Source organism: Sphaerodactylus townsendi, linkage group LG03, assembly GCF_021028975.2.
Source record: "Sphaerodactylus townsendi isolate TG3544 linkage group LG03, MPM_Stown_v2.3, whole genome shotgun sequence".
NCBI classification, from domain to species: Eukaryota; Metazoa; Chordata; class Lepidosauria; order Squamata; family Sphaerodactylidae; genus Sphaerodactylus; species Sphaerodactylus townsendi.
The window spans coordinates 146,655,319-146,666,337 of record NC_059427.1 but is presented as its reverse complement, the minus strand read 5'-3'; the positions used below and the strand labels follow the sequence as shown (position 1 = coordinate 146,666,337).

Here is an 11,019-nt window from a genome sequence, read left to right as displayed (position 1 = left end):
CTGGTTGAAGCAGCGACGGCTTGACACCGTTTGGGCCTCCCCCCCACCCCTTCTTCCCTCCTCTGCATAGATCTATAATTATAGACTGATCATCTTAGCCTTGGATTTCAAATGTGTTTTAAATTGATATATTGTACTGTATTTTTATTGTGTAACAATGTTGGAAGCCACCCTGAGCTGGTACGAGGAAAGCTGCCCGCTCCTTCAGGGGTGGGGGGTGTGTGGCTGTGTAATTGTGCAAATTGTAAGTGACATCTGTACATGGTTTCTTCTTTTTTTAACGATGGAACTCCAAGAGGGACTTTGGGAGAGACGGAGCTTCAGTATTTATCCCAGGACCATGCACTTCTCCCCAGGAAAGCCTGGGAAACAGTTTCTTCGACGCAGACACCGGAAAATGTCAATATATGCCCACTGACTGTGTTGTGGCCGCAGTGATCATGTCTGTTCCATTGTCTTGCCTGCCATCACGCCCTGGGACCAGTTTGAGAAGCACTGCTCTGGGCAGGCCTGCGCGAAAACTTTATGCCATTACACCAAAGGGGGACAAAAGAGATGTTGCATGTCAACAAGTAGTTTTATGTGCCGATATGCTCCATTTTGCTCCCCCCCCCCCGCCCCCCCAAATCGGAATGGCATGTTTCTAAGAATGAAATATTTCCATTAGTAAGTTATCTAGAGCAGGGGTCTGCAACCGGCGGCTCTCCAGATGTTCGTGGACTACAATTCCCATCAGCCCCTGCTGATTGGCCATGGCGGCAGGGGCTGATGGGAATTGTAGTCCATGAACATCTGGAGAGCCGCCGGTTGCAGACCCCTGATCTAGAGACACTCTCTCTTTTTAAAAAATGGCCTTCGTCCCATTTTATCCAGTCGACGTGGCAGCTTTTTCTCAGGAAAAACTGGCCAAAGGAACGAGAATGTCGCCACCACATTCATCCAAAACTAAAGACATCCTCGTCCACAACACGGGGGAAAAATATTATATTTTAATGGCAAGGCAGAACATTCCACCTTCGTAAAGAAAGGCTCAAACAAATCTATAACATTTACAGAGGTTTATAATTCAATGCTAGCACAGAATACAGTACTTACCAACATGAGATGCAACTAGAATACTGTGAAGAATGCATGCTGAGTGCTCGACTGGGACCTTAAGACAACCCCCACCCCCCATATTTTTAACATAAAAATATAATTTGTTTTAAATGACCGTACATATATAAAAATGTGGTTGCCACAGTATCTGTTTTCAAAGAAGGAGGGTATTAAATCGAATTGTTTGCTTCTTAACAACCAAAAAGAAGATAAGACCACCCATAAATAAGAAGCTGTTTTCTTGTAAATTTATAAGGCAAACTTTTTATATAATAAATAGGATACAAGGGTGGGGTGGGGGTTGGTAGATTTTTTTTAAACATATACATATACATTCAGACGGATTTTGTTATTTTCTTACTGAAATTATACAAATTTTCCTTTAATAAATTTCTTCTTTTTTTCCTTTTTTTTAAATATAGTCAGTGCTTTCAGTCTTTTTTTTTTTTTTGGCTGTACACAAAACCTACAAAAAAGAGCAATCCATTTTAAAGTTTTATTAAACAATCTACTCAAGAGTTCTTAAAAGTAATTGTCCCAAAAACACATCAAGCCAAATGAAAGCTGTAATCGGGGAGCCAGAATTTGGGGAGGGGGGGGGAGGGCGGAGCGTGAACAATGAGCCTTTTAAAATTGATTTCAAGAAGAATCGGCAGAATCTGCTCCAATTTCTACTTCTGTCTGGTCCTGATACGACAGTGAAATCTGGCAGATTCTTGGACAAATGTTATTTCGCTCAGACCGGGGATCAGCTGTGGATGGGTCAGAAGTTCCCATCATTATGTATTTATATAGCAACTTCTTCACATTAAATTTTTTTTAAATGTACATAGACCTTTTCAGAAACATAGACACTTCCTCTAATGGTGATGTCCATTCAACTCGGAATCTGGCAGAAAAATACCAGCATTCCCCTTTATTGCTCTTACAGGAGCGGGCCCATCTGTTTTGCTGCCAAATGAGTGTTTGTACGAAGACATCTGACCATCTGACGTGCCTACTGAAGCCAGATTGTTGGAAACAGAAACTATACAAAATACTCTCTAAATACACCACAGGCTCAGCAAAATCTCCCTTTTCTCTTTGACTGCCAGCAGATAAAGCAAAAAAAAAAAGTATACGATCCCTCCCTTTTAAAATATATACAGATGTTTAAAATACACTAAAAAAAATCAGAAGCGTTTGTGCCTGGAACAATTACTTTACAGAAAAGTTCACAATACATACTTATAGACCATCAAAGAATACACATAAGGTTTTCACCGACATTCTTTTTTTTCCCCCTGGGGGAGGCAGGGGGTAGATAAAACCCTACACACAATGAGAGTCTCAAACACCACAGTTTCTCAGAGAAAAGACTAGCAGAAAAGGGGGTGGGAAACCCACAAAACCTTCCCCCCATCCCAAATCTGTGTCTCTGGGATTTAGAAAACAAACTAAAAACATTTTAATAAGTCTGAAGGAGAAAAAGAAAAAACTGCCACCAGCTAGAGAGGTTGTTGGCTACGGAGGATTAGGAGCTGTACAGGGTAGCAAGCACTCAGCATACATTTAATAACAGTCCTTTCTAATATTTGGTCATACGGTGATCACTATGGAGTCGTGAAGCGGAAGGAAGTTGGATTGTTGTTAGCGGCGTGTCATTTGATGGAAGCCAGGGGAGGGGGGACAGACACTATCCTTACCCCCAATACAATAAGGGAGGAGAGAAGGAAGTTGCCAGGGCGGGGGGTGGTTTTGTTTTGTCTCACTCGAGGAAAACCAAAAAGGACAACGCTTCCAACTCATCCACTTACCCGTTCGTGCGGAGGCCCGCAACTGAAACAAGCACTGTTCGTCTGGATAGGCCTGGAAAAGAAACTCCAGCTCAGCGGCCAGCCAGGTGACAGAGTAGGAAACTGTCTGTCCCCCCCCCCCTCAATTAGGAAGATATAGTCAAATTCCCTTCACCCTCCCAGAACTGCGGTTTGTGCTCGATCGAGTTACCCATTTGCTTTTTTGGAAGAAGAGCAAATTGAAGTTGCTACCTCCCAAGCAGGTATTGCTGATTTCAGTAACTTGCAGGCAGGAAACGGCAGAGAGCAACAAACCACCATCTGCAGCCCTCCGCCAAGTGGTCCCATACGGGATGCGGCGAGGGCTGGCTGGCTAGTCAAGCGATGGCAAGCCAAGCCCCTTTGGATCTACCTTCCGTTGTCAAATGCATCAGTCTCGAATCTGATGCTCGCTGGCAGGGCCCTGATGCTACAAGCACCAACCGAGGTTGGAAGTTTTATACAAAAGTGTATTACTGAGTGAGTATACAACCCTTTGATACACTCATGCAAGCACAGGGGAAGAGACGGGCGAATGACCACTACCTGCCTGTAAGGACTGGATTAAAAATAGACTGTAAAAGACAGGATTTGGGCTGATCCGGGGAAAGGTTTGATATGCAAGACAGACCTCTCGCAACCTCAACTCGAGAACGTTGCCCTATCCTATTTCTCTGCAGTGCTACCTTGGCGTAAAAAAAGACGACGACCTATATAGACACACAGCGTCAAAAACAGGAAGTGATGGTGGTGAAAATTAGATCCAGGGTTGTGCTAAACCAGGGGAGGAGGAGGAGGAGGAGGAGAGGAAGAAGAAGAAGAGGAAGAAGAAGAAGAAGAAGAAGTTTCTAGCCGGTAAGAGACACACTACAGCAGAGCGCTGCCAATTTATACTGGCCAAGACACAAGGCACACGATTAAAAGGAACCACTGGACACAGACAAGCTCTGAAAATGATGGAAGTGAACCAGAAAAGGGTAAAAAACATTATTTGCTCTGAAAAAGGAAGAGGTCGGCCCCATGAGAAGAGTGCCAGCAGGTCATTCACTTAGGAACCCAACAGAATTTTCGTAAGCGAATAACGTGAAGCCAAATTGTTCTTCGGAAGCAGCTATTAAGTTCCAGAGTTAAAATCACGCTAGTGACATGTATAATTAGGGCGATGTCCAGCTGGAAATGGAAGAGAGTCCTGGCTGAACCCTATATTCCCCACCCTATATTCCCCACCACTGCTTCACTATTCCATGATTAATTGCCTCCCCCCTTCCAAAAATGTGGGCAAACTGCCGGACCTAAAAGGCCGTTCAGCCAAGCAGGTTTGGTGGGTCACTTTTTTTCCTGTTTTGTCCTATGATATCAAAAGACCCCCCAAAGTGGTCAAGAAGCCGTATCTGATAACTTCCCGACAGGCCGTTTCGTTCCTTATTTGTCAGTATTGATGTGGTAGTGGTGTTACAAGCAGAGAGTGGGGGGAGGGGAGCAACCCTTCATTTTATAATGCAATATACAGATATATAAAAGTATACAATTTTCCTGTGTCTACTTGGTGCCTTAAAAACACACACGCACACACACACAAAAAACAGAAATTAAATCCCCAAACAGAAAAAGAGAGTTAGGCCTAAAGTTAAACTCTACACATTATTGGATAATAATTGAAACCAACAAGAAGTTTATTTTCACTTGACACAGAAACATTGGGTGGTTCACAAGGCAGAGCCCTCTCGCCCGGCCTCTCGGACTCCATCCGCACGAGTCTCTGACAAGGCTGGGCTGGGGAGGAAGGGATGGGAGGGCGGGTGGAGCTTGCTTGAGGGTCTCCTCTGCCTCCCTATGTGTAAGCAGACTGCCAAACATCTTTTGGACGACTCGCCACAGGGAAGCGGTTAACTTCAACGGCAACATTCATACAACAGGAGAGCGGGCCAGGTTTCATTTCATCTCCCGCTAGCTAGCCCTCCCTTTCACAATACCAATCGATTTGATTCAGGATGAACTCGATGTCTGCCCAGGGTGGGGGGAATGGGTGGGGGGGAACGAGCTGACCCAAGCCTGGAAACCCCAGTTGCCCAACAGCTGCGATATGCGATATGAAACACGAGAGTAGGCATGAGAAGTTGGTAGGGGGAAAAATGACTTGCGAGCAGGGGAGACAGCCACTGCTGCTGTGGTGGGGATTTCTCTGACATGTTTACGACTTCCAATCTGTTTGCAGGCATAGCTGTATCTGAACACCACCCAACCTCGGCTTCTCCCTTTTCAAAAATATACAGATTTGTATTGTCTCACTTTCGTTTAGACTCCCCAGTGACTTATGCGTATAGAACTTAATCTCTCTGCTGCAACGCCGAGCACGAGGCACTACCCAAACCATGTGGTTGTCCCATGGGCGTAGGGTTTCCTTTTGTAACTGTGTTTTCCTTCTTAGAGGGCGGGGGGGATATCTCAGTTGGCTTTAAAGTGCATCATTCTACCCACGCACGCACGGAGAGAGAGGATGAATAGGAAAGGGTGTTTTTTTTTTAAATCAAACAAGCAAATCAACTTATATTGGAAGTAGCTCTCCTGGGGGAAGAGAGTGGCCTGGCAGAGAATTCACAAACTCCTGACATGAAGGAGGAACCAATAATGCTTTTCAAAGCGGCACAGCAGGGAGAATTCAGACCAATATGGCTTCATCTGCCAGCGTTCCACAGACAGTTTCATTTTCTATCCCATTGTGCCCACGAGTTAGAAAAACCTCCAAAACCAGGGATTGCCCACACTGGTTCTCTGTGACAAAGGGCAGAAAGGAAGGACAGAAAGGCAAACTGTCCCTCCGCCCCAGATAAGTTTGTGCCTTAAAAACACACAGAGGGAGACAGGGGAAAGAAAGCCCTTTGATTTATTTGTAAGTACCCCAAAGCCATTCCACCACCACCACCACCGCCCCCGTCCCTCCTTTCTTTACATTTTCTGCCATGCTTCCACAGCACCCTTCCCAGACTGTCCCCTTCCGGCAAATGAAAAACAACTCAGCTTCCAGACCGGTTTCCCTCGGAGGTGCCCGCCCGAGGCTGGCGGCAGCAGCAGATTCCAGCTTCATCTGCCGCGCAGCCCAAAAGGAGGCTCTGGTTTTCACCCAACAGGAAGTTAGAAACTAGCCCAACTTACTGCAAATCCCTGGAGTTTGGCTATAGGCTAGTCTTTCCCCATCTTCTCCCTGGTTTACCAGTCAAACCTATGACTTGAATTCTGCACGGGGAATTTAATTCCCAGGCACACATGGGCTCAATTTGTATCAGGACCGCAGCACAAAGTCTTCCCCTCCAAGATGTTTTCTTGACCCAAAATGGCCCCAGGGATGCCATTTTGGGGCAAGTTAGGTGTACCCAGTCTGTCCGCACAAAGCCTGCAATGAGACAAAGAGGGCTACAATGCCCATTTTGGGATGAGAGAACAGCATGGGAGGAGAGGCGTGAGCACATGACCTTGTGCACCAGCGTCCCAATCTAAAGCAGGCCCCAGATCCCAACACGGAGATGACAACAGGTCTGGACACACCGACCTGGAAAAAAATGTAACATGCAGTGACTTACAGGGGGAGGGGGGGGGGAAGAGAGAGAGAGAGAGAGAACAAAATTTGGTCTTAACTGATGTGCCAGAACCCCAGGAAAAAAAGGGGGGCACCCTGCCAGATGTTGCCATGAAGTCAAGCCTCCTTTATCAGTGGCACCCTCCTAAAGACGGGCTCCGCCAGGACCGGGGCCTGATCGAAACTCAACAACCAAAGCAAAAATCTGTTGATATACACAGAAGAAAATTGACTTCATTGCATCGGGAATAGATGGGGGAGGCGATTAGGTCCCCTCTACCTTTTTAAAAGATTACTTTTTTTTAAGGTAGGGGTGTTTTTTGTGTGTGTTAAGATTACGCTCTATTCCTTGCCAAGACTGCTAACTTGGACCCAGGAACAGTATCCTAATATCGGGGCACACTTGCTGCTGTCCCGGGAAGAAGGTACAGACTCGCTCTGGTGTCCAATCCTGTTTGTGCTGCATTCCGCAATTCCTTGATGGACGAGTGGAGACGACAACCACCAGTAGGCGACCAGGTCCCCTCTCCCATTAAAGCTACTCTTCCGCTGAGCCCCTCTTTCTCGGGGAGCGGAAAAAGGGTGCTCACTGGCCATGGAAGAGCTTGGTTCAGCAAATGTCAGGAAGTCCTTTGAAATGACGGATACCAGGTTTCTCAGTTCAGCCTCATCACGTACCAATCCCAGCACAGAGTTACAGGTAGTTTTTACACACATTCAGCTACCTTCCTGCCCCAGCAATAAGCTGGAGAGGTGAGCCAATATTCGGTCAAAGCCCCGTTCCCCCCCCCCCCCCCCCGTCCCCCCACAATATATACAGGCACACTCCCTTATGTCTTTCATGCCAAAGCCTCCTGGTCAGGTGGGCAAAGGCCTCCATTAGTGCAAACGGTTCCCTAAGCTAACATCATCGACACGGACTGGAAGAACTTCTCCTTTTAACTCTTAGCACGTGACGAGTGCCCGCACGCACGCACACGCACACACACACACAAACACACACTTCGGCACACGCAAATTGCTTTAACGAAATCAAAGGCCCCTCTCCTTTCAAGATACGCACAGGGAGGGAAGGCATTCTTCCAAAGCTGCCCCCCCTCCAATTGCCCCTGTGGCCTCTTAGCAGCAGAACTGTCCTTGGGGGGAGAGGAGGTCATTCCTAATTGCTGGTCTGACGGGGAGACGGGAAATATCAACTTCAGGGGGCGGGCCGGCCCCATCTCTCTTTCTCACGTGGACATGCATGCACACATCCTACTGAAAACTACAGAACTCCAATTAAGACTGGACGACTACATTACATGGCACTAGGGAGGTGGAGTGGAATACACCCCCGCCCCCAATCCCTCCCCTGATCTGTCCGTGGGGCCTCTGTAACAGGGAGGACAAGCATGATCAGGGTGACAGGTCGGAGTTTGGAGTTGCCCCTCCGCTGCCAAAGAAGCCGGCTTTGTCAGTAGTATATGCAGCAAAGCCTGGCAGAAGGGGTAGGGGTAGGGGGCAGCGGCAGCAGGGAGAGGGTGCCCCCGTTCTGTAAAAAAAAGTGCAAAGTGGCTTCCAACCCTGGGAGGCATGTCTCTGCACCCCACACTGTGCTTGTCTGTATTAAAAAAATGGGGGGAGGAGGGGAACACAGGAAGAATCGTTTGGGAGAAGCTGACTGCTTGGAAGCAGGGGCACTGCAGAGAAAGGGCGGGTGGGGGGGGATCCTACCCGGCAGTTGCCTGGAGTTTCAACTGGGGGAGGTGTGGGGCTGGGAGTGCCTGTCCCTCTGTTTGTTTCCTCTGGCGCTCAACTTGCTCGCTCGCCCCCCTCACAGTCAGCTGACTCGCTCTGAGACAGGCGTCCTGGTGTCCACGGCCTCGTCCCTGTTCGTAGGCCGGGGCACGGCTGCGGAGGACGACACAGTGTCTTTGCGCTCGTGTTTGTAGGGTGCTGCCGTGCCACTGGGCTGAGTCTTAGGGGGCTCCTTGGGGCAGCCGTCGCTTTCGGGAGCCTTTTCTTCTTTGCAGCTCTTGCTGCTCAAGTCCTGGGCTTCAGTGAGGAGGCTCTTGCTGTCCTTGGGGCTTTCTGGGGACTGAGCTGGGGGGCTGCCTTGAGGCTCCGGAGGTGACTGATGGGGAGGATGCTGCTGATCTTTCTTGCCAAGGGAGGAGGAAGGGGCAGAGGTCGGCACAGTGTTGCCACTCCGCCCCTTTGGGCTGCTCTCCTTGCTGCGGCGCCCCGGGCTTTTGGCAGCTATCCGCTGTCCCTTCGGGCTCCGCTCGCCGGTGTTGCTCGGAGGGGGCGGGACCGGCTTGGGCAACTCGATGCTGATGGTCTCACGTGTCTTGCGCTTCTTGATGGGCAGCACGGTCTCCTGCACAGGCGTGACCACCGGCTCTTTGACTGTTTTCTTTTTGGCCTCAGCCACTGCTGCCAACGTCACAGTGCATGGCTTGCGCCCCCGTTTCTTGGGCACAGCCTGAGGGGCAGACTCGGATTTCCGCTTGCGGCCGGGACGCTTAATAACCATGACTTGTGCCGAGGTAGTCGCCCCGCCGGTGCCCTCTGCCTTTGCGCCCGCCGTGGAGGACTGCAAAGGCATCTTGACCAACAGCTTTCCCGGACTTTTCTCCGTCACCCGCTTCACTTGGACTCCTTCCGAAACGGCTCCTTTGGCCTTCATGGAACCGCTCCCTTTTGGCCGGCCCCGACCCCGGCCTGTGCCAGACATTTTCGTGGCTTTGGGTTTTTTGGGAGGCTTCTGCTCTCGCCGAGAGGGACTCCCGCGTCCAGTTACTGTGAAATCAAAATCGTTCGGATCCAGAGAAGTGTCACCCACCTTCTCAAAGTAGGCAATGAGCTCGACTTTGGAGCGGAAGGCTTTCCCCTGGGGGCTGTGATTACGGGGGATGGGAAGGGTTGGGTAGGGTAGGGAAAAAAATGAGGGAAGGGAGAGAAAAGAAAAATTATTTGTTTAATTAAAACATTTACTAGCCACCTTTCCTCCTTATGGAGCTCAAGGTGGCTTACCAACATAGCTGAAATACCTACAATAAAATACATTAAAATACATATCCAAAATTAAAAATCACTACACAGAACTGCTGCTAAGCTTGACCAAGTGTGGTCCAAAATAAAACTGTCTTCAGGCGCAGCCTAAACATTGAAATGAAGGGCCAGAATTGTGGGGCTGCCACTGAAAAGTCCCTCTCTCCAGTACCCACCAGACCAGCTTGTTTGACCTTTGGGGTTGTCAGGAGGGCCTCTCCCTATGAGTTTGATTCCTGGGCAGAAACATATGAGAGAAGACAGTCCTTCAGATAATGCAGTCCCAAGGCATGTAGGACTTTACAGGTCAAAACCGACACCTTGACTTGGGCTTGGGAGCAGATTATTAGCCAGTGCAGTTGGTGTAGTATCAGGATCACATGCTCCCAATAGCTGACCCGGATCAACAGTCTAGCTGCGGTATTCTGCCCCAGCTGGAGCAGTTGTTCTCACCTGTGAGCAGGGAAACCTAATTATTGTAAATGTACATCTTCACCTCTCAAATGGGAAATCAGTTATTATAAAGCATTTGATAGAACTTGAGACTGATATAGTTACAGTCTCCATGGAGCCCCCAGATGCAAAGATCTTCCTGTTAGGAGATTTTAATGTTTGATTAGGTCCAAATAATACTCAGTTAGAGGGGAAATACAAGATTCTTCCTAAAATTGTTGAGGAGGTTCTTGGTAGTCTCTCTCTGCAAAGATTATCAAGGGTCCGTCCAGGCCAGAGGCATATGGGGGGAAAGTGGCGCCCGGGGACAAAACGTCCTCCGGGCGCCCCGCCACCATCACGTGACCCCGCCCCTACACATTGCATAACCCAGCCCCCTACTTGCCCCTGCTGCTGGCTCCTGCTTTCCTCAGGGGGACCTCAGATTCTCCCTTTAAATCCATGCCGAAGGGGGGGAGGGGACTTAAAAGGAGAATTTGGGGAAATTTGGGTGTGTGTGCCTGCTGTTAGGGGTGCAATTGCTAAGCTAGCAGCACCAAAATTTCAGGGTATCTTTAGGAGACTCTCCTGATGATACCACTCAGGTTTGGTGAAGTTTGGTTCAGGGGGTCCAAAGTTATGGACCCTCAAAGGTGTAGCCCCCATCTCGTATTAGCTCTCATTGGAAACAATGGGGAATGGGGGCACTCCCTTTGGGAGTCCATAATTTTGAACTCCTGAACCAAATCTCACCAAACCTGGGTGGCATCATCAGGAGTCTCCCGAAAACTTCCTGAAATTTTGGTGCTGCTAGCCTTGCAGGCCAAAAACTGAAAAAAAAAACCACTAAAAAATACAAAAAACCCCACAAATGAACCTGATTTTTTTTGCCAAAGGGGGCACCTGGGGACATTTGACTCCCTATGTCCCCATGGCACCTGGTCCAGGCTTCTACCAATTAAAACTAGCTTATATGACTGGCCTACATATTCTAAATGGCCCCATGTACAGTGACACCCCCCCCCCATGCTGACTTGTTTCCCTCTCTTATAGATCATTAAACGTTAT

General features: G+C 48.6%; 1 protein-coding gene across 2 annotated transcripts in view; it reads right to left on the bottom strand.

Annotated features, from left to right (window-relative positions):
• Positions 1-971: 971 nt before the first annotated feature.
• The window catches only part of MECP2 (methyl-CpG binding protein 2), a 207,894-nt gene continuing 197,846 nt past the window's right edge, over positions 972-11,019 (bottom strand). For both annotated transcript variants that reach the window (XM_048490633.1, XM_048490634.1), the window contains one exon: positions 972-9,365. In XM_048490633.1, coding sequence (XP_048346590.1) covers positions 8,306-9,365 — 1,060 coding nt within the window. In that variant the 3' untranslated portion in view covers positions 972-8,305. The remainder of the gene's footprint in view (positions 9,366-11,019) is intronic.